At 37.2% G+C, this 23,773-nt stretch overlaps 3 protein-coding genes and 3 non-coding genes across 7 annotated transcripts; 3 read left to right on the top strand and 3 right to left on the bottom strand.

The window, feature by feature from the left end:
• The first annotated feature begins 1,898 nt into the window (after positions 1-1,898).
• LOC114531894 (streptavidin-V2-like) lies at positions 1,899-5,581 on the top strand. The gene is made up of 2 exons (XM_028553495.1): positions 1,899-1,983; positions 4,653-5,581. The coding sequence occupies exons 1-2, from the start codon at positions 1,953-1,955 to the stop codon at positions 5,090-5,092; spliced, it is 471 nt and encodes a 156-aa protein (XP_028409296.1). The 5' UTR covers positions 1,899-1,952; the 3' UTR covers positions 5,093-5,581.
• Trnaa-ugc lies at positions 3,014-3,086 on the bottom strand. The gene has a single exon. It is a non-coding gene; the product is annotated as a tRNA-Ala (tRNA).
• Trnaf-gaa lies at positions 3,260-3,332 on the bottom strand. Its single transcript has one exon. It is a non-coding gene; the product is annotated as a tRNA-Phe (tRNA).
• Trnah-gug lies at positions 3,551-3,637 on the bottom strand. The gene is given in 2 exon segments: positions 3,551-3,586; positions 3,601-3,637. It is a non-coding gene; the product is annotated as a tRNA-His (tRNA).
• A 1,224-nt stretch (positions 5,582-6,805) lies between the features above and the next one.
• On the top strand, positions 6,806-9,951 carry LOC114531982 (streptavidin-V2-like). 2 transcript variants are annotated; one of them, XM_028553579.1, is made up of 2 exons: positions 6,806-6,889; positions 9,421-9,951. In XM_028553579.1, the coding sequence occupies exons 1-2, from the start codon at positions 6,859-6,861 to the stop codon at positions 9,858-9,860; spliced, it is 471 nt and encodes a 156-aa protein (XP_028409380.1). In that variant the 5' UTR covers positions 6,806-6,858; the 3' UTR covers positions 9,861-9,951. The 2 variants fall into 2 exon arrangements, with proteins under 2 accessions (XP_028409380.1, XP_028409381.1); XM_028553580.1 differs by lacking the exon at positions 6,806-6,889 and adding an exon at positions 8,420-8,489.
• A 6,967-nt stretch (positions 9,952-16,918) lies between these two features.
• On the top strand, positions 16,919-22,114 carry LOC114531978 (streptavidin-V2-like). Its single transcript, XM_028553573.1, has 2 exons — positions 16,919-17,052; positions 21,599-22,114. The coding sequence occupies exons 1-2, from the start codon at positions 16,953-16,955 to the stop codon at positions 22,027-22,029; spliced, it is 531 nt and encodes a 176-aa protein (XP_028409374.1). The 5' UTR covers positions 16,919-16,952; the 3' UTR covers positions 22,030-22,114.
• The last annotated feature ends 1,659 nt before the right edge of the window (positions 22,115-23,773 follow it).

The following is a 23,773-nucleotide window of genomic DNA, read 5'->3' as shown; positions in this document are numbered from 1 at the left end:
AAATTAATGGATTTACAAATGTGGCCTTGAAACGCTGCGTGTTAATATTGGGATAAAGCTATAGAGGCCAAATTTCTAATCGGGAGTGAAATGTAACTACGTTTGTAGCTACTTTATCTCCATTTCAACTTTATGTCAGAGCTATAGTTCTCATATCTAAACATAATTACAAAATTTCGACTAGTTTCAATAGTTTAATCTATTTTCAGAGCCGGCCGTGAGAGAGATCACCTTGAGATATACTACAAATAATGGTAATTGCACTGAGTGGAATGCAATTTGGTGTGAAATCAAACGCGTGATTACAAAATCACACGACCGCAAAGCGGGAGTGCGATTTGTAATTAAAAGTTTGATTTCACACCAAAATTGCACGACTACGAAGTGCAATTTCCACTTTATTATATTCATTTTGAAATCATACAAAAGATTAAACAAATTCAAAACGATTTATTGGCTAAAAGAACCGTAAACGGTGTAAAATGTGAGTAATTTTTTCTTATTTTTGTCAAGAAATTTTGCGGGGCGTTTAAAAATTCAAAATAATAAAATTTTATAATAACTTGTAGGTACACCACGTAAGTATTAAATACTGCAAAGCTTTCGGTCCGTTAACCCGGACCTTCATCAGTGCAATTACTTGAATACACGTTTGCGCGTCACTTAAATATCATGTTAGTCGTGATTAGTTTGCTCGCGCTATTAATTAAACGGTTTCTAACATGATATTTAAGTGACGCGCAAACGTGTATTCAAGTAATTGCACTGATGAAGGTCCGGGTTAACGGACCGAAAGCTTTGCAGTATTTAATACTTACGTGGTGTACCTACAAGTTATTATAATTACTAAAGTCGCCATGCAATCATACAAGAAAATTAATAAAATTTTGTTCCATTTTCCCCTGTAATTTGATTAGATAGTTACACTGAAATACTAAATCTGATTGGTTATTATGGTGCAGAGCTTCAATCTTATTGGCTTGTAAATGATGTGATTAATGCTCAAAAATAGTGCGATTTGGGAATTAATCACACTATTTTTAACCAATCAGATTGCAAGAAACACCATTGATTTCAAAATGAATATAATAAATTAATTTACATCGGACTGATAGAAATGTAGTATGACTGTAAGGAAACAAGAAAACTTTCCTTTTCAAGGGATGCAAACTTAAATGTCTCCCTAATAGATCCGGAATATTTTTTCTCAAAAAAATATACAAAGAACGCGAGAAATAAACGAAAAGTTTTACTTAATTAGGGTTTTACCCCGAGCAAACAAAAGGGGGTCGATTGGCTTATTCCATTGTTTCATTGTTCTATTGTATTGTTCTCTATAATTTACGAATATATGCAAAACTTTTTTTTGCCGCTTTTCTTAGCAAACTAAAATTCTCATTCCCCTTATTTTGGGGAACGATAACTCAAAAATTAATAAAGCTAACTTGGTAGGCTGACTTTGAAGGCAATTGGGTCGGACGTGAACCTACTGAAAATGTTTCATTTCGTTCAGTCGTAAGGTAATATGGTCTGGCGAACTATAGGGATTGAAAAGGGTCTTTTTTCACTCAGAGCAACTTGGCTTGGAATATGGCATGAAAATATTTTCAGTATACTTTTAAAAATAAAAAAGTACCATTTTTTTGTACAAGATCACCTTAATTTATTAGGCGGTGCAGTGTTAACATAAATATATGTATAGACACAGAGATATTATTAGATTCCGGAAATGCGAGCGAGAACATACTAAGCACCTGCAAATTCCACGAATAACGACTTTTTAGGACAATTTACGCAGAAAGGAAGTTGTTCGAGAAAATAACATCTTCTGATTGGTTAATTTTGTTTTACTGCAGATCTTACTGTTGATAGACGCGCAAACTGGTGTTTCACTTTCACATTGCCTTGACAAGACCTGAGAAAAGTTTGAGGACCATTTGAGAGCTGAAAAAATGAGTGCCGCGAGGAAACTATCTAAAGCAGGTATATATTCTGACTAGCTAAATATTTATATTGTATGAGATCTGATGTATAATTTTTCTCTTTAATACGATAGTATGCGATTAATCATGGCTATGTGGCCATGGAACACGCTACAATAATATGTTCAATTTTATAACGCGCCACTCAAACAATTTCAAAATTTCTTTCTTCACCGCACTTCAAGGTTTTCAACGTGAAAACTTTAAATTTTGCTAATAAAGAAAACAGCATCTAGTTAAATTCACAACTGTTGATATTGACGTGACATTCGAAATTGCAATATTGGCATAAAGCAGTCATAGGAAACCTAATGTCGAATCTTCCCGGTCGGGCTTTTTTTTGTCATTTTTGGGAATTTAAGCTTGACCATATATTTAAGTAAAGCAATCACAAGTTTATATAGCTTTCCTCAGAACAAATAGTTTATATCGTCGCCAGTTCAAAACAGGGGCGATTGAAAACAAGACATACTTCAGAAAATGTAACTATGGAAATGTTGCAATTGTATGCAAAATGACGCGAGTAGATATATATAGACGCTTATTTTTTTACAGTGTAAATAAAGCAATCTGATTGGCTGAGAAGCGTTAAACAGCGGGCAGGAATTTTCCATCCGGCCCGCTGTGAAATGCATCCGGCCCGCTGTGAAATTACGGCTAAAATGTGTGAAAACCTTTGTGGAAAAGGCTAAGAGACTGTTAAAATAAAAAAACATACCCGAAAAACCACTTAGTTTAAATTTTTTACGCCTTTTTTCGCCAGTCAATACTTGCGGCTTGCCATGATTTAGTTGCTATGGTAACAATATTTGCCCATTTCATTGGCTGTTTCCCGATTAGGATCATAGAGATTATAAATAACATCGCAAAATATATGCACAATTGATAATGAACTCCTGTAAAACACGAATACTGACAAGGATAGGAAGAATCACGTTTGATGGAGATTATTAAAAAGAAGATTGATAAAGTTGAGTTGCGTTTTCGAGAATTTAATGTGTTTTTTTAATTGAGCGGATAGGGAAAAAATATGGAGGATGCGGGCATCGATCCCGCTACCTCGCGCATGCAAAGCGCGCGCTCTTCCATTTGAGCTAATCCCCCGTAGCTGCCGAAATACTTTGAAATCCATTGTTACAATGACGCATATCTATTTTGATATTTTTAACTTTTGATTACTGACGCAAACTTTTTGGCAAAACCGCAAAATGAAAGCATTATTCTCAAAATTTTGCAGACATATAAAGCTAACCGGCAAAATATTATAAATTATTTCCTGCCGAAACCCGCAATTGAACCAGGGACATTCAAACCTTCAGTCTGACGCTCTCCCACCTGAGCTATTTCGGCACACAGCTGAAAACGACTATTCATATATTCTTCAGCCGTTTTCGAACCTCCACCTAGTTCCCTAGCTGCACACAACAACGGAGCAAACTGTGCAATTTCAAAATATCAGGTTATAATAAATATGCATACATATATTTAATAAATTTCTACTCCATTGCCAGTATGTCAATTTGACATAGGCAGGTAAAATATTTTTCAAAAACTTTTCAATGCAACTGTCCTTCAAACAGGATTTGAACCAGTGACCTAGGGATGTTTGCTTACTTATCCACAGTCCCCCGCTCTACCAACTGAGCTATCGAAGGCTGATAACGGCCAACTTCATTATTGATTAATCATATTAATTTTAGAAATATTACGAAAAGCCTTTAACGCGAAGCAACGGTTTTCTGATGAATGATTTGAGATCCAAAGCGTAAAATTTTGGAGGATACGGGCGTCGATCCTGCTACCTGCATGGTGCATGCTAAGCACGCGCTCTAGTATATTATATGCTACTGTAATTTATAATGTAAAATTTATAGCTAGTACGCGATTGCTTATTGAACAGGAATTGTGTTTTTATAACAGCTGTATAGAAACACGGAAATTTTCCCACCGAAATTGATCGGATACAAAATCTTTTTATTGAGTTATTTTATAAAAATATAGAAAGCATTTTCCCTGTGTTTATAATTTATACAGTTGTTAGAAACACTTAGGGGCTCGTTTTCCCACTGATTATTTCTTGGTCTCCCAACATGGGAAATGTTTTCTAATTTCTATTCGATCCATAAATACTAGCCATTCGCTTACCCAAACTATTGATTGAACTACTACCTGCATGTATATTAGCTTACGTTGAGTAGTGAAAACACGGCCGGCAATACAGTGAGAATTGGTTTAATTAACACATGTTTGCATAATTTTACTACCTTAAAGTTCAGGTTACCATAAAACAATTATATAGATGATAGCCAACTTGCATTGCCTTCGCCTTGTAGGTGATCTCATGCAATTTACGACTCGAGCTCATGGTATATTTGTCACATTTATTTGAGACATGTCGCAGTGCTCGGAAGCTTTCGTCCAATTGGATAATGGTTTTCTATGCTTTCTAAAGAACGAAGCTATGCTATTGGTTAGAACAGAAATGTATTGTAAAGTTCAGCCAGTAAAAATCATTCTTGCGAGGAGCTGCGACCCTACCTATTTATTTCACACCAGTGAATATTAATTATTGTTATATACATGCACACTTTTCGCTTTCGTATTCTGTTGGAACTGCAATGTTTCAAGACTAATTTCATATAAAATGACTTTTATTTTTATTTCTCTCAGTGTTTTCGAGGTATTTCTTCGACCAATCAGTCAAATGGTACAACGAGCTTGGATCCGTAATGACCGTGACAAGCTTGGACACGGTTAAGGGATCGTTCAAAGGAAAGTACATATCTGCCGTTGGAAAAGCCAAGAAAGAATACGACTTGGTCGGCAGGTTCGACACAAATGGAGACACATTAGGATGGGTGGTTTCATACCAAAATAGGCATCTAAATGCTCATTCCACCTGCGCTTGGTCCGGACACATGCAAGAGCACTCTAATAAACCATTGATTCTGACAACGTGGCTGCTGACTCGCGAAACCCCTATCGAAGAAGACTGGGGATCAACCATGGTCGGATTTGATACATTCACTCAAGATCCACCGAGCAAAGAAATTATTGAAAGAGCTAAACTACGCGTCGTAAGAGCGGCAATCCGAACAATTAAGGTATAAATTGTATAGGAAATGGGTACGAAACGAAACGTTGAAAACCCATTTGCACACTTTGATGGCAACGAGCGCAAGCTATAGCTATGATTTTTTTCAGTGTAGATAAAATTGTACGCAAGTTCGTGCCAAGATTTTTAGCGTTTTTGTACGTTCGTCATCTTTATAGACATAGCAGGGCACAGAAAAATGTAATGCCTGAAAACGGTAAACAATATTTAAAAGGAATTTTAAAAAAGTCCTTTCATGATGCATTGAGTAAATCATATATTTAAGGTAACTGATTTAGTAAAGACTGTAAAACCTACGCAGAGGCGAGGAGAAGCTGACTAGTCTTGGTAGTATTTGTTTTAATAGTTTTTGCCTGCTTGTCAGACCACAATTTTTATCTATTTTAGTCTTCTTAATTTAATTGCACTTATCGTGAAAACAGCCTAATGCTTTCATATAATCATATAGCTTAATTTGTATTTATTCAGAATATGTCGTAAAATAAACAATAATTAATATACCGAGAATGTTGGCCTCCTGAGCGGTAACCCAGTTTGGGCAAGGTTGTTTTAAAACTTCAACTTACAGTTGCGTTGTATTTCCGGGGTTAGATTAATAATGTACGGCAATACAACGAATAGGAGTGCAATTATTCCCAAAATCATACAAAAACCAAGGGTTACAAAATAAACATAATTTAAATGAGGTTACGCAGCAACCAAAGGTTACATTGACCTTATCCTGACCTTGTGTGAACGAATGCTAATGTTGTCGTGTGCGTTCCCTGCAGCATATTATATACTGAACTGGCTTTTCTTTGTAGCGCGGACGTGTGACGCTGTGACGTGTGTGACCAGTAACAATTTCACACTCCAGATGAGCAAAAAATATATCGTGCATGGTATAGTCATTTTCCCCAAAAACCATCGTATAAAACATCTATAAAATTTTCGAAAGAGAATTTCGAAAGGTTAATCCGATAGCAGGAACCGCACGCGGACTGGATACAAGGGCAGTGAGAGGCCTGGGACGAGGCTCATAACTCTGGAAAGGAGCGGATATAGCGAGGGATGAGCACGCAAGGAAGCCATTGGCGTATTTAACGCCAGCAAGAAAAGTAGTCCGTTAGTTAGAATTTTTTTTTCGGGTCATGGTGCACCCCTTTTCAAACGGAAGCACAGTTAGGTTACCTCTAATGAACAGTTGTGTCAGTGTGATATGGTGCAGACTTCGGGTGGTCAGGTCCGGACTAAGCATGCTCACGTGATGCAGACCTGAATCCAAGTAACTGATAGTGTCAGGATCACAAGAAAAATTGCACCGTGTAACAGGGCCTTAACGGCGCAACATGGTCGGTTATTACATTGATAACCCATTTTCAATAATTTAAGAATCCACACTTACGGCAAATCAATGATAGCGGCTTTACGTGTCTTATACTGTGCGAAATCGGTCGCTATAACTGATTAATAATCCGGAATGTGTGTCATATTTAGAAAAGATAAAATATACTTTGCTAAAGCAGTTTGGAGATTGTTGGGGAGGGTACATTTCGGACAAATTTGAAAACTGGTGATACAATCAGTCCAAACATGCATCAGCCATGTTGCTTTGCTTGAGTTGCAACTGGAGCTGATATTACATGCACGATTTCACGATTCTAGGATTCTAAAATTCTAGAAGAACCGATTCCGGTTACAGGGTGATTTATGTATGTAATATGATAGTCTTCGTGACAAATAGACCAAGCCCTGAGCAATCGAAGAGTTTACTTGTTAAAAATGAGCGCTGCTGCAAAAAATGTCTCCAAAGGTAGGTAAAATTATTGAATACTACTATCGAATGCTATATTTAACGTGATTTCGATGCCATACATCGAAGCGTGTGGGTCGGCTTCATGTTAATGTGAATTTTTTTCTAGATTTATGTTGATATCTTCGGTCTCAGGAGTTGATTTAAAATGCCGTAGTGATTGGGTATATTGTGTTCTCCCTAGCGTGGCATCCTCATATTTTAGTGGCATGCACCAACAGGCATATATGATAATATTATCATATATTTCGAATCTAGAAGTTTCATGAATCAGTCGATTGCGTGCGTTTCCGCTATCATAAAATCTGAAGGAACAAGTTGCGACTGAGAACTCTTTTCATTAGGACGCAAAGCAGATTTAAAGAGCTGGCGCGAAAAAAGGCGTAAATATATGAAAACCTTCATTACATGCATTACGGAAGAGCAAACGTTCTTGAAATTCTCAAAACTGCACGTATACCTAAGGCTAAGCCACATGTCATGGCATAAGTGGATGGCTCAGAATTAGTGCGATATAATCCTGCTTAGGAAGTTGACATGTTTCTCTAAGAAGTCGAGAGCGATTCGCGAATCGTCTGACTATTTAGCAGGTCAAGGTCTCGTTCGTTAACGGAATTAACCAGACAAATCACTCCACCAACTAAGAACGGCCATGCCAACATGTTTTGATATAATGATAAATAAAAGTAGATGTATATAACTGAAACACAGCGGCTTTCCCTCATCACTAAACCGTTTTCAGTTTCAAACGTCCGTTTAAAATGCCCAACCGAAATATCTAACAACATAGCTACATGCATGAATGAAATTAATGTACAGTCGTGCTGAAAAAGTTCCTAAAATTCCAAAACCATAATTAATTTTTGATTGCACAAATTTGTATTTCAGTTACTTTGTACAACTATAGTATAGATCTAGACGTATTTTAACCTAAGGTTAAGGTAAGGTTAAAAAGCGCCGATACAAAGAGTCTAAACATGCATTAGTCCGTTCTTCGACCCGAGTTGCAACTGAAGCTGAAATTCAACATTTCCATAAAATTCTAAAATTCTAGAATAACTGCGGTTCCGGTTTATACCGTAAAATATATATAGGGTGCATGATTCACTCGTGTAATGCGATCTTCGAGACTATTGGGAATCATTAAAACCAGGAACGGAAAATCGTCGAAGGGAATGGGGAAGGTTGAAACAGGCATGAATGGAATGAGAAAAGTCCGAATCTTTAAAACTAGGAAAAAAGCCAAAACGAGTAAAACAATTAAGAAATGAAAAAGTATATAGATTAACATTACATTAATTTTATGAAAGAACATGCTAAGGAATACCATGTTATATAAGCTACGTGGCGAGGAAACGTTTGCTTCGTTATTTGTTTCTTCCTGGAAAGCTTTGCTGCCGATTAGAAATTCTAATGAATTTTGGCAAACTCTTAATCTTAAGTATAAGTATATGACGTAAATGCGACGGATCTTTAAACGACGAGTTGCATGATATATGATTGTCTTATTTTCGTGACGAATTAACCAAGGCTTAAATAATTGAAAGAAATTGATAATACTTGTTAAAAATGAGTGCTGCTGCAATGAATGTCTCGAAAGGTAGGCAAAATTGATTAAATTTGAATTTCAGGCACAGAGCGGAAATCGATCGTATACAAGTCTTAAGAGAAACGTGATCAATATCAACTATACACGATAATGCATGTTGAATGCAGGTATACATTTCTATCCGAATATGAATCCATTGCCATTGGAAAACGTTTTGGTAACTCAAGTCTCAATTTAATAAAAACTTGCTTACTTTTATTATAGCTAAAGTTCTAGCTATAGGCCTATATTATTGAATAACTATGTCACTGGTTTCGCCTGGTTCCATTAGCTAAGTCAGCAAAATACAATTCGAGCTTATAGTATGATTGTTAAACTGATATACAAGCATATAATGTATAATATAAATACAAATTAACATATATTGTTGCCACTATATACTTTTTTTTCTCGGTACGGTATTTTCCTCTCTCGTAACTTAGCAGTATTTTTAAATTAGCCTTTCTCACGATGACGAAATGCCACCATTTTGGGAGAAATTTCTTTCAAAACCAAGACGATTGTATCAGACGATTTACCAGATCGTTTGAGTCAAAAGGGAGTAGTTTAGCAGCGACAACGACTACGAGTACGAGATTCGTCAATTTCGCGCCTTGTTTGCTCACGCCATCAGACAAAACTCGTAGTGACGTAGTCTACAGAATAAACATTCAACCAGAAGCCTCACTCTTTGCATTTGGCGTCCGAAATTTTTTGAGAGTGTGATGCCACCAAACACAAGCCAAATACGCGAGTAAACGCAAGCATAGTGACACTGAATGACAAATTTCGGACATGAAAACATTAGCAAAATATAAAGATTGAGGTTTCTGGTATATGTCTATTCTGTGCGTAGTCGTTGCGCTTTTGAGTACGAAATTTACCAACAAACTCGCACTGAAGCCAACATACAAATTACATACAAACTTTTTTCTTTTCTCAGTCCTTTCGAGGTATCTTTTCAACCAATCAGTCAAGTGGTACAATGAGCTTGGATCTGTAATGACCGTGACAAGCTGGGACCAAGTTAAAGGTTCCTTCAAAGGAAAGTATAACTCTGCCGTTGGTGAGGCCGAGAAGGAATATGACCTTGTTGGCAGGTTCGACACTGATGGAGACACATTAGGATGGGTTGTATCGTACCAAAACAAGCTTCTTAATGCTCATTCCACCTGCGCTTGGTCCGGACACATGAACGAGCATTGCGAAAAACCAGTCATTCTGACTACGTGGCTGCTGACCCGCCAAACGCCTCCCAAAGATGATTGGGAATCAACCTTGGTTGGGTCTGATACCTTCACTCAGGATCCTCCCGATGAAGAAACCATCGCAAGAGCCAAACTCCGTCGCCAGTGCAGCCATCCAAAAAATGAAGAAAAATAAGAAGCTCCTGGAACTGCTGCATGCTAGCTACGATTTTTAAGACTATAAGTACAAGTTATATGTAATCGTTTGGTTTCAATAAAATTGCATAGACGAGAATTTGAATACGTCACTTTTTATAACTGTCACTCAAACATGCAAGGTACGTATGTGCAAGCACCGTCTTGTTGAAGGAAATGACCGTAATAAACAATATTTACATATTACTTTCCAAAACCGAAGCGTGAAAGCCAAGTGCGTGGATCATGTTTACCACGACGTTTACCTAAATTGAAAGGAGAGAGCATGTCTTTTACCTCACTTGGCCCGACTGTCCAGAATGCGGGGGAACGATATGAAAAACATGGGGCCACTTTCAGCAGGGTCACGTTAGGGGTGTGTCAGAGGCATGACGCCCCAAATTCTGTGAAATTAGCCCGAAAAGCATGAAAGAGGCAAATGGTCGGTTCGGCTGCACATATATACAATTCTCAACGAAATAAAAAGCTCTTGAACAAAATTCCTAGACTATATTTGGCATTAGCCACTCCGACTACATCATCGCTAATCCTGCTTCACAACAGTTGACATACTTATCTTCGAATTATAATATACTAATACTGTCTATATATCAGCTCACAAACGACGAGACTGAGAGAAAACAGCCAATAATTTACAGTTGAATTTGTGGTTAGAATTTAATAAGAGTTTGTTTCTGGCTAATTTCGGAATGATCACGAGCTATGACAATTGACAAGTTAATCTCTCTTTCTCAGCGTCGGAAATATCGTTGGCCATGGCGGTATCAATTCGAGCTATAGTAGACATCGATATAAGATAGTGCAATGGTGCAGTCGCTTTCGAAGGGATCCGAGCTATGTAAGCCACGTTTACACTGCATTTAGTTTATTTGCACGGCCCGCCTAAAATTAGTACCCTTGCACAGGGTTTTAGTGCTTAGGCTTCCGTTACAGAGGCCGAGCGCTGATGAATTCGGTATGTGTAACCATCCAAAGTCGTGCCGTACCAACAAATTGACAATAGTGTACGTAAACGGGGCTTTAAACTGTAAGCTCTAAACCATTTGACACCATTATACTTTTGCTATATTATACTTTTGCTACATTATATGTACTATTATACACCATTATACTTTTGCTGAACAGTCTCCTTTCAGCAACACAGTTTCACGATTAAATAAGATACAATAATATTTGTTATTGTCTGCCTGCCATACATCGAAGCGTGTGGGTCGGCCGTCGGCTTCATGTTAATGTGAATTTTTTTCTAGATATAATGATATTTTCGGTCTTCGGTCTCATTATTGTGTTGTCCCTAGCGTGGCATCCTATATATTTTAGTGGCATGCACCAACAGGCATGTATGATAATATTGTCATATACTTCGAATCTAGAAGTTTCATGAATCAGTCGATTGCGTGCGTTTCCCCTATCATACAATCTGAGGAAATACTGAGTTACGACTGAGAACGGTAAAGTGTTGTGTTTTAAAGGACGAATGTTTTTATCATTTGTTGCTATATTCTATTGACAATATTAACAAAGTTCTCACGGGTTGAAACACACAATAATAAAAAAGCCAACTGTTACTCATTGTATATATTCATTAAATAAAAACCATTTCATTCCAATCTAATCCAATCTAACCCAATACAAATTCCTTGCTTTCAGCGAGAGAGTGAAAATGTGCATGTATTTACTGTACCTGTAAATTCCAACGACAACAGCCTGATCCCTTTCGTAAGGTTCCAGGGTGAGCTGTTCTTGAGGTTTCATTTTCTCTGCTTGCATTTTATTCACTTCTCCAGCAAAAACAGCTGCTGGTTCAGTCGTAGAATCGATACAGTTTGCCTAAATGAAAAAAAAAGGAAGAGCAATTAAAAGCACATCTACAGGATGGGCAATGTATAGTCAAGTGACGATATTCTAACTGCTCAGTCGAAATCCTAAATCAATCACCCGCATCAATTGTCATAACCAAGGAACTTGTCCCCCAAATGGCACCCGAGCTACATATTAGTAATGATTTAGTTTTAAATGATCATTCAAAAGGATCTCAAAATTGTATACCAGAAAAATTGCAACCAATGATCAACCAGAAAGCACATTGTTGTGACCCAGAACAAAAAACTAGGGAACAATCACCGCCTATTAGTAAAGGGAAAGTATTTTAACCTGTGATCCAAGACCAGATTTTAAATCTCGCAAGTGTCGTGCTTCCTTACCACTTATAAACGCACCCAATTGCGATTATAGTCCTGTCAACAGTGCAAATTTAACTGTAATAGTGTGCAAGAAGATCCCACAATTAGTCAAGTAATATCTACAAACACAATCCCGGTCCGAATCACCAGTCGCTGCGATAAGCGTAAAGGAAGGAAGAAACATGGCTACAAAAAGAAAAACCATACCCGTTTTTTTCGACATACGAGAAATCACAGCCGCCCCCCTGGATGGAAAGAGAAATGGAATGCTTATTTGGACTTCGTTCACACAAGTTTGCATCCCGATCACCCGAGTATGTCTCACCGATTACATCCCGATTACGCACGATTACACCACGACCTCCCGGAAAAGATATTCATATAAATTCCATTCCGCCCTCCCAGTCACCTCTGACAGGAAAGGAGTCACGATGTGTCACCTATGTTCCCCCCATTATGTTGGCCAACATCATGTCCCTGGTTCCTAAGATTGATGAGCTAGCGTATGTAATTGACAAACATAATCTTGTTTTTATAACGGAAACCTGGTTGAAATCTAACATTCCGGACAGTGTAATTAACATTGATAACTATAGCTTGCTCAGACTTGATAGAACCGAAAGAGAACACGGTGGAGTGTTCATATATGTAAAAGAAAAACGTACAGTTAATATTGAAATGCAAAACGAATACGGCCTTGAGGTCCTTTGGGTTGTTGTTAATCCACGTCGCCTACCCAGAGGTTTTTCTAGGCTTATCATCGCTGCACTATATCACCCTCCATGGGATCTTGTGATCACTCCTGAATTCAGTTGTGAAGAAAACCTAGATACTCTAACCAACATTATCAACTATGGATTAGACACTCTGGCGCCACTAAAAAGCGTTAAGATACGGGAAAATGACCGACCGTGGTTGAATTGTAATCTCAAATCGCTGATCGATAAAAGGCAAAGAGCTTTTGCACAGAATAACGATATTTTATACAAACAGTTGCGAAATAAAGTTAATAGAATGAGGAAAAAGTGTCGGAACTCGGAAAGCATATTACGAAGCTAAAGTAAAGGATATAAAGCAAAGTAAGCCTAAAGATTGGTGGTACGAGGTAAAACGTTTGTGTGGTCTTCCGTCAGGATCAGGATGTAATTCCATATTTTCAAACTTAGAACACGATATTCAGGATCCTGTCACACTAAGTAATACGATTAACAGTACTTTCTTGGAACCCATGCAAGGATATCTCCCTTTGACACCCATGACAGAGAACAACGCTACGATTGTTGTGACTGAAAAGGAAGTGTGGACACACTTACACAGCATCAAATCGGGTAAATCAAGTGGTCCTGATAACTTACCAAACTGGGTTCTGCGGAAATTTGCAACTGTATTGGCATCTCCTATTGCAACAATCTTGAATGGTTCTTTTAAAGATGGCCGGTTGCCTTTGGTTTGGAAATTGGAAAATGTTTGTTCGATCCCCAAAAGTAAACAAGTGTTAGACATTAACAAAGATCTTAGGCCCATCTCATTGACCTCAACTTTGTGTAAAATTGCAGAGGATTTTGTAATCACGAGGGATCTTCAACCGACGTTAAATATATTGATCCTAATCAATACGGGTTTATACCAGGATCAAGTACCACCCTTGCATTGATTTCTTTGATCCATCGTTGGTCAGAGAGAATGGACAAGGCGGGCGGGTCTGTGCGAACACCTCTAAAGGACTGTCGTAAAGCGTTTGATCCTATAGATCATAATATACTTTATGAGAAGTTACGACGACTTGATTTGAAACCATCGGTTCTAAATTGGATTGTCGATTTTCTACGTGGAAGATTCCAAATAGTGAAGCTTAATTCAAACTGTTTTTCTACGTGGAAACCAGTTAATGCTGGGGTTCCACAAGGGATGAAGCTTGGTCCGTGGTTATTTCTAGTAATGATTAATGACCTCTCGATCTCAGATGACCAGTTCATGGGTGACATGATTAAATATGCTGATGACACCAGCATTTGGGAGAATCTCACTTATCAAGTTAATACCAACTCTATCCAAGAAGTGACAGATTCTATTGTGGATTGGTCCCAACGCAACAAGTTTGACAACTTAATCCGTCCAAATGCAAGGAAATGGTAATTAATTTCCAACAGAGCGAGCCTGATTTTGCCCTATTTTGATACAAGAACAAATCACTGCTCGAGTAGAAGAGGCAACAATACTGGGCGTTTTGATAAGCCAAGATCTAAAATGGAATGGACATGTTGATAAAATAACGACGAAAGCCGCCAAGCGTCTTTATCTATTAAAGCAACTCAAGAAGTCTGGTCTTGACAGTAACGATTTAAAATGTTTTTACATTGCATCGATCAGGACATTGCATCGATCAGGTCGATTCTCGAATATGCTTGTTAGGTCTTTCATTACGGCCTGACAAAATACCTCTCAGACATAATCGAAAGAATCCAAAAAAGAGCAATGCGTATCATTTTTCCTGATCTATCAGTCGTATGAAGATGCTTTGGCTACTCTTGATATGAAGCATTTGTGGGTGAGAAGAGAAGACTTGTGCAAAAAACTTTTTAAATTTATAGTTAACGATGAAAACTATAAATTCCATCATCTTTTACCTATGAAAGTTCCGGATATGTACAATCTTAGAAGTTCGAAACAATTTTACATTCCTAACTATCGTACAAACAGATATAGGGACACGTTTATAATATCCAGTCTCTTAAATGAATAGTAAATTATATAGATGTTTTTTACTAGTAGTGTACAGTAAAATTTTTATAATGTTTTTAAATTGTTGTATAGCCTCATGCAATTCAGCCGATTGGCTGCCATATGAGTATTATTAAACGGTTTATCTATCCATCTATCTTAATGAATCTTAATGTTATTGCGATAGTCATAGCGGTTTTGAACCAAACAAAATCTTAGTCACAACATAAACGCAAACAACTTCAATTTCGATATTCTGTGGGAAAAAACTACCCAGTATGTAGCTACAAAAAATTAATGCAAAAGTGCATATTTACTGCATAATTATACAAACCTTTCTGGATATTACAAAATGTCCTCCATTTTTTAAGAAGTTATGTGCGTTAATCCTATATATTTTAGTGGCATGCACCAACAGGCATGTATGATAATATTATCATATACTTCGAATCTAGAAGTTTCGTGAATCAGTCGATTGCGTACTTACATACATACGTTTCCCCTATCATAAAATCTGAAGGAACACTTAAGGTCTAAGAGACAGCCTGGCAGACTCAAGTTACGACTGAGAACTCTTTTCATTAGAACGCCAATTTATGAAAACGTTCACTTCATTATAGAAGAGCAAACGTTCTTGAAATTCTGAAAACTGCACAAATACCTAAGGCTATATAAGGCTAAGCCACATGTCATGACATAAGTGGCTCAGATTTAGCGCTATAATCCTGCTTGACATATAATTATAAATAAAAGTAGATGCATGGTATTTATTTGTATTTTAACCATGCTTGTGGCTAGTGTAGCCTGGGGGAAAGAGGCGGCTAAGGTTAAAAAGCACCGATACAAAGAGTCTATAAACATACATTAGTGAGTTTTTCGGCCCGAGTTGCAACTGGAGCTGAATTCTGAAATTCATGGTTTGAACATTTCTATGGAATTCTAAAATTCCAGAATAACGGCGATTCCGGTTTATACCGTAATATTGGGTGCAGTATTTACTCAGATTTAGGTGACATGTGATATTCGTGGCCATTGGGAATCATTATAAAACCAGGAATGAAAAATCGTGGAAGGGAATAGGGAAGTGGGGAAGGTTAAAACGTGCATGGAATGAAAAAAGCCGGAATCTTTAAAACAAGGAATGAGAAAACCCGGAATCTTTAAAACTAGAAATGGCAAAAGGCGGAATCTTTAAAAAAAAGGAATGAGAAAAGCCGAAATCAGTAAAAAAACTAAGGAATGAGAAAAGCATATAGATTAACATTACATTTACGGAATGTAGGTATGAGTTAGTGACAGAGAAATATAACGATGGCAATTAAAACAGGTCGACTCGAATATTGGTAAGATAGTATATTTAGCAGTTAATTACAGTGGTAAGATAGTATATTTTACAGTATGGGTCAACTATATGGTAAAAACTGGCAATGCTAAAGTTTGCCTTTCAATTAAAAAATATCAAAAATAGACTGAATCGTTGTATATAATTGCTTTCAATAAGAATACCTGTAGAGACGCAGCAGCTATCAACAGCACTAGAAAGAAAATCTACAATCATTTTCAAAGTTGTTAGGGCACCTATATTATTTAGCATTATTTCTAACAAAAATCTACTTAATGATGACTGTCGTACATCTTTAACCCCTTCCTTCACACTGCTCAACTTATACTACCCCCAAGAAAGAAATGTTTAAAACCGCCTCTTTTCTATATGGAGTGTAGCCAGGATTGAACTCTGCTATCTCTGCTATCTCTTATATAGAATAAAGGGACAGTAAGTAGCCGCCGATAGACCATTGCAAGTGTTTCCGAGATTATATAAATTAACAGTCATTTATATAAATACAGCAATCTAGATAATTAAAGGAAACATACACGCCTTATACAACGCCGGATAGTGAGAAGATCGAATGTATAATGTTAATGTTAAAGAATACGAGAGTTGGATCTAAAGACTACGTTGCGTGTTACGGGAGCTCATCTCGTTACATAAGATATAAGCTGCATAGTGAGGAAACGCTTGCTTCGTTATTTGTTCAGTGTTTCTACCTGGAAAGCTTTGCCGCCGATTAGCAATTCTAATAAATTCTGGGAAGCTCTATAGTCTCTTAAGTATATGACGTCAATGCAACGGATCTTTGGACGGCGTGTTATTCATTCAAAGTTGCATGATATATCATAGTCTTCGTGACGAATTAACCAAGCCAATTGGAAAGAGATTTATAATACTTGTAAAAATGAGTGCTGCTGCAAGGAATGCCTCAAAAGGTAGGCAAAATTGATTAAATGTGAAAACTAATATGTAATTGCTTGTATATATCGGTATCTGCATGTCTAAGCGTGTTAATCAGATCGGCGCTTGCTTACTTTTATTATAGCTAAAGTCCTGGCTATAGGCGGCCTATATTATAGAATAATTATGTCTCACTGGTTTCGCCTGGCTATAAGTCAGCAAAATACAATTCGAGCTTATAGTATAATTGTTAAACTGATATACAAGCTTTTGGCCCCTGACTGTCTTCAGCTCGAAGGCGAGTGGTTCTCTCCTCGTGGCGAGAAAAAAGTAATTATATTGTGGAGAATATCCAACTATACTTTGGTGGAGTAAAAAGAAACTTTTACAGATCCAAGGAGTGAACGCAGAACCTATCCAACGAAAGCTGTTTCCGGCCTTGTATTCTGAAAGCCTTGCCTCAGATGGAGCTATGGCCACTAATCAATTGAATATTAGGGGTGAAACAGGTAGTTCTTCTCGGTTTATCTGCAGTGATCTATCGGCTTATCTAGAAGAATTTAAACACGATATGTCTATTGCTAAATCAAATCCGGCGAGAAAGAGCTTTTAACTCAGTTAAAGCAGACATAAACAAAATGCAAAGTGGTCTCGAATCGATAATTACTGCAGTTAATATAGCTTGACAAAGGACAAATTTAACTCGACTCTCGAGGTTGGACAAGCGGGCCGCAAAGCGTCATGGGTTCGAGTAGATAATTCCACGTGCGACCAATCTTATTGACTCTGACTGTCGTGGAGAGGATATCTCTTTCACTAAAAATATCGAAGTTTTCGAAGTGGCAACCACCTTTTTAATTTCATAGAAAGTGCTGCTAATTAATGTAATATAATCTATTTGAGGAAAAGAATTGTGATAATAGTATATGTTATCGTAAACTCGCCTCCAAATCAGTATTCACAATACTCACAAATCTCATTTCACAACACAAAATCTCAAATTCTCTCTCTCCTCTAAAATGTACAACCTCATGCTTTTTTGATTGACATTTCCCTCTCTCTATCGGCATGCACCTTAATAATAATGTTGTAATAAATTAACTTATTTAAGTCAATCTCCATCATATGTTATCTACTAAGGAAAAAAAGTAAACCACTGCAAAAAATTGCTTTAGTTAACCCAAATTGTAAATATTCCCTCAATAAACTTATTGTAAGAATGAAAAAATGTTTATTTTTATTGTTATTGCATTGATCAAAACTCCACAATTGACCATAACAAAAAAGATGGCGAATGTACATTTTACCAGAATGCATTGCGGTCGGAAATCGTTTAAGAAAGCGAACTGACGTCTTTTATTAAAGGACACGCATAAAACAGGAAGTTATTTTCTTCGCTGTTAAAATTTCACGTCATTAGGAGTTTTTCTTGCCATCTTTTTTCAGTCAACCATTGCCGCGATCTTTTTCGTTACGGTCAATTGTGATATATGTTGAATGATACATAGTAATACACACTAAAAAATTGGCCCATGTCAGAAATGATTTGTGATTTGTGAAAATCATGATTATCCTCACTCTAAGTATGAACATTTCTAAAAGGCTGTAGCATTGCCACATACTACATATCTTTGCATGTATGTGATGCTTGTAGAAATGATAGACACATAATTTTTATGATTATGCTCAATTAAGAACTCCAAAACATGTTTATAATATAACATTTATAGTACGCGCGTGCTGATTGGTCGAGAAGCGTGTTTCTATAACTGTATAGAAACACGGGAATTTTCCCGCCGAACTTGACAAGCGAAGCGATGTAATGAGAATTTGTAATTTAATCAAATCATAATATTTGTACAAAATCTTTTTTTTGAGTTATATTATAAAAGAAATAGAAAACATTTTTTCCTGTGTTTCTATACAGTTATAGAAACACTTGTGGGAGTTTGGGAGAACTCGAAATAACGTGGAAAAACTCGCCCTACGGGCTCGTTTTCCCACTGATTATTTCTCGTTCTCCCAAACTCCCACGCGTGTTTCTATAACTGTACAGGGTGTATCAAAAAAAAGGTAATCCAACTTTGGTGCGCTATTGTACGTGAACTACTCATTCTATTAACGAATTTTTTTTCACATTCCGAAAGGTTATGCTTTTAACTATCGAATGACATACACTGAGTAGTTCACGTACAATAGCTTGTTGAAGTTGGATTACCTTTTTTTTGATACACCCTGTATAGAAACACGGAAAATGTTTTCTATTTCTTAAATATAATTGATAATGTTAACAATTCATTAGCTACCATACAATTGTCTATGTTCTGTCCATGCAGTATTCTGTGAAGACATTATATTCAAATGGACTTCATTATATTAAAATGGGCTAGTCTTGTTAGCACACTAAAGTTGACCATGTTGAGGAATAATTGTTGATCATGCAACAAAAATCCCAGGACACGTATTAAACGATCCAGTCGCTCATCACCAAAAACTGCAATGTAATATAAGTTCTAAAAAACATTAAAAAAACTTGTAACTCTCCGAAATGATATTATAAAAGCAATTTGATACTTTAAAAAAAATATTGAAAATAGCACAAGCTAGAGGGGCAATTTTTCTCAAAAGTATTGACACCATTTTCGCGAACGTGGATTTGACATCAGTCAATTCAATGGCCAATATCTCGGAAAATGCCTGGGGATCACCGAGATCATTCCAGCAGATTTAAAGCTTTTGTGATTGTCTTTCGCATCACCAAGAATGAAGAAAATCGAACCATGGGAATTCTAGATATTTCATTTTAAACATTGTAAACAGATTTACACCTGAGTCAGCCATTCGCGGGGAGTCGACCAAGTTCAAGTCTCAATATAAGATAGAATATAACATTTACCTCTGAGATTTTTGCAGAAACCACTAGATCTTTACTTCTTCTGTAAGTACACTTATTATATTTATTATATTTAGATATTATTATATAATATTTATAATTTTCTCTATTTATTTCGCGGACGAATGCAAAAATTTTAGCCAAAATTTTTCTGAAACGCGATGAGAAAATAGAGCCATCTGACGATCTCATTGGTCGAGAGCTCACGTGACAACTTGCTAGCTGCTTGCCAACAGCTCCTCTGGAATACTGCGAATACAAACGAGGAGGAATTAATAGCGCGTTAAAGCAGGACGAGAACAGGCTACTTTCTAACACTTTGGAGGTTCTGACAATTGAGTTGGCTAAGCGCAAACCTACGGTTAACCTAGATGTATAGATAAAGCTAAGTATAGAAAAAGCGGTGACTCCATATGCAAATTCGCAGGCAGCAACAACCCTTTCCCTTACCATGCATCAATAGGAATCGGTCAACCGATTAATCAAATGGCGGCCTTTACGTTTATTAAGATATACATATACAGGGTGTCCCAAAAAAAAGTCCCCTCTATTGAAATCAAGCCTTTGTTAGAATCTGATTGCCTTATTATTATTATGATAAACCCAATTGAAAGCAAGACGCTTTATTTGAATGCCTCAACCTAATAACTATGCTGTTTACACACTACTGCGTTGATCATGCATTCAAATCAACAAAGGCTTCATTTCAATAGGGGGGACTTTTTTTTGGGACACCCTGTATACAATCACTCGATTGTATATATGTATATCTTAATGGACGTAAACGACTATACAAATTCACAGGCAGTATCAACATCCCCGTCACCGACAAGTCGCGAATGGATCAATTAAACCGACCAACAAATCCCTCAACTAAAAGAAGTGCATCGTTACCCACTACAAGCCCATTATGCGAAGTAAAAAAGTCTGGGCCTTCTTTTGATGTACAAATGCAAGAATATATATAAGCGGTTCATATAAGCGGTGCAAGAATATAAACAAAAACTGGTTGAAATATTATGAATTAGTTGATTTATATACTTCCTAGGTTACGTTTATTAATATTTTGATGATCACTCGATTGTATATAATGTATGTCTTAATAGTTATAAAGTTTTATTAGTATAATGTTTCATGCTCTAGGCATATTTTTTAATATATAATATAAATACAAATTAACATATATTGTTGCCACTATATACTCGTTTTCTCGTTATTTGTTTTCTCTCGTAACTTAGCAGTATTTTCAAATTAGCTTTTCTCACGATGACGAATATGCCGCCATTTTTGGGGTACTTTCTTTCAAAACCAAGAGTATAAGACCTCGTAACGGCGATTATCTTTATTTTTAGGCTGATTTTTTAGTCTGTTGATTCTAAAAAAATTGCAGTTACTACAGTCACTCAAAAGATATATCATACACTCGTGAAAAAATAGAAAACCGGTAAAACTCGTAGTGATGTAGTCGTTGGGCTTTCGAGTACGAAACTTACCAACAAACTCGTACTCAAAAGCCCGGGAACTACGTTGTACAACTACGAGTTTTGGCTGATGACGTAAGCATTCAACGCGCGAGAATGACGACGAATCTCGTACTCGTACTCATACTCGTAGTCGCTGCTGAAAAACTCCCTAAAACCTGCTCAAGCCAACAAACAAATTACATACAAACTTTTTCCGTTTCTTAGTGCTTTCGAGGTATCTTCTCAACCAATCAGTCAAGTGGTACAATGAGCTTGGATCTGTAATGACCGTGACTAGCTGGGACCAAGTTAAAGGCTCCTTCAAAGGAAAGTACAACTCTGGCGTTGGTGAGGCCAAGAAGGAATATGACCTTGTTGGCAGGTTCGACACTGATGGAGACACATTAGGATGGGTTGTATCGTACCAAAACAAGCATCTTAATGCTCATTCCACCTGCGCTTGGTCCGGACACATGAACGAGCATTGCGAAAAACCAGTCATTCTGACTACGTGGCTGCTGACCCGCCAAACGCCTCCCGAAGATGATTGGGAATCAACCTTCGTTGGGTCCGATACCTTCACTCAAGATCCTCCAGATGAAGAAACCATCGCAAGAGCCAAACTCCGTCGCCAGTGCAGCCATCCAAAAGCTTAGAAAAATAAGGCGGAATGTTAGCTACGATGATTTTTAAGACAAGTTATATGTAATTGTTTGGTTTCAATAAAATTGCATTGACGGGAATTCGAATACGTCATTTTTATAATTCTCACTCAAACATGCAATGTACGTATATGCAAGCGCCGTCTTGTTGAAGGAAATGACCGTAATAAACAATATTTACATATTACTTTCCAAAACCGAAGCGTCAAAGCCAAGTGCGTGGATCATGTTTACCACGACGTTTACCTCAATTAAAAGGAGTGAGCATGTCTTTTACCTCACTTGGCCCGACTTCCCAGAATGCGGGGGAACGATATGAAAAACATGGGGCAACTTTGAGTAGGGTCACGTTAGGGGTGTGTCAGAGGTATGACACCCCAAATTTTGTGAAATTAGCCCGAAAAGCATGTAAGAGGCAAATGGTCAGTCCCGCTGCACATATATACACTTCTCAACGAAATAAAAAGCTTTTGATGAAAAATCCTAGACTATATTTGGCATAAGCTACTCCGACTACATCATCGCTAATAAGGCTTAGCAACGGTTGACATACTTATCTTTGAATTATAATATACTTATACTATCTATATATCAGCTCACAAATGACGAGACTGAGAGAAAAGAGTTTGTTTCTGGCTAATTTCGGAATGATCACAAGCTATGACAATTAATAAGTTAATCTCCCTTTCTCAGCGGGGATGAAATATCGTTGGCCATATATGGCGGTATTAATTCGAGCTGTAGTAGATATCGATATAAGATAGTGCAATGGTGCAGTCAGTCGCTTTTGAAGGGATTGCCCAGTTTTATTAGTGCTTAGGCTACCGTTACAAAGGCTGAGCGCTGATGAAATTGGTATGGGTAACCATTTAAGCCGTGCAGTGCCAACAAATTGACACTAGTGACTAGTGTACGTAAACGGGGCTATAAACCATAAGCTCTAAACCATTTGAAGGAAATTTGATATTTGTCATTGGCGGGATTGCTCAGCAAGCATCCGAAAACGACGTACACCTCACTCCAAATTTTCCCCTTAAGTTTAGCTGAAACTCTAGAGTAAATTGGTAGACTCGATGAGAGGTATATATATATGTATATATAATATATCCTGAACATTGAATCAAAACACAATTACTTATACATATAATTGAGTGTATACGGAATGTCTATAAAGTTTCTATCGCCGTGCACTTTCATTAATTTGAATTTCATAAACTTTTCGCAACGCCTCGTTCTGTCTAAACAATGCAGAAAATGTTATATTTTACTGTGTACGCAATTCATGTAGCAGAATACTAGCTGTAGCTAGCACTTAATCGTTGTACTTTTTCACTCTGTATAGGGAATATATTACCGGGCATGAGCGAGGCTATTGAAGTATTTGTTGTAATCCATGCTTCGGTAACTGGGCGAATTCTGTCAGAACATTTCAACTTCTCGTTTGGCAAGGTCAGTCCCAAACTTCATTTGTGTCAATTCCGCGAACAAAGAATTTGAGACATGTTTGCGGCTGGTAGAAATGTTCAGTCACTCGGGTGACTGGATATTTGAGGTTAATTTACCCGAAGGTATGTCATTTATCTCATAAATATAAAATACTAAACGAAGTTTTTGTTCGAATGATGCATATATACCACGCTTCCCGCCCGGTACACTATTGAACCTTTATGTCATCTTTGTCAAATATTTTTCTTGCAGCTGGCGGTGTTGCAGCAGTCACGATTGAGCGCAATTGCCT

Source organism: Dendronephthya gigantea, unplaced genomic scaffold (genome assembly GCF_004324835.1).
Source record: "Dendronephthya gigantea isolate DGI-Jeju-01 unplaced genomic scaffold, DenGig_1.0 000076F, whole genome shotgun sequence".
In the NCBI taxonomy this organism is placed as follows: domain Eukaryota; kingdom Metazoa; phylum Cnidaria; class Anthozoa; order Malacalcyonacea; family Nephtheidae; genus Dendronephthya; species Dendronephthya gigantea.
Note: the sequence above shows the minus strand (reverse complement) of the source record. Positions and strands in the feature narration are given on the sequence as shown.

Coding starts and splice junctions, on each gene's coding strand:
- LOC114531894 (XM_028553495.1), top strand. CDS start 1,953: ATGAGTGCCGCGAGGAAACTATCTAAAGCAG. Junction 1,984..4,652: donor GAGGAAACTATCTAAAGCAG/GTATATATTCTG, acceptor TATTTCTCTCAG/TGTTTTCGAGGTATTTCTTC.
- LOC114531982 (XM_028553579.1), top strand. CDS start 6,859: ATGAGCGCTGCTGCAAAAAATGTCTCCAAAG. Junction 6,890..9,420: donor TGCAAAAAATGTCTCCAAAG/GTAGGTAAAATT, acceptor TTCTTTTCTCAG/TCCTTTCGAGGTATCTTTTC.
- LOC114531978 (XM_028553573.1), top strand. CDS start 16,953: ATGATATATCATAGTCTTCGTGACGAATTAACCAAGCCAATTGGAAAG. Junction 17,053..21,598: donor TGCAAGGAATGCCTCAAAAG/GTAGGCAAAATT, acceptor TCCGTTTCTTAG/TGCTTTCGAGGTATCTTCTC.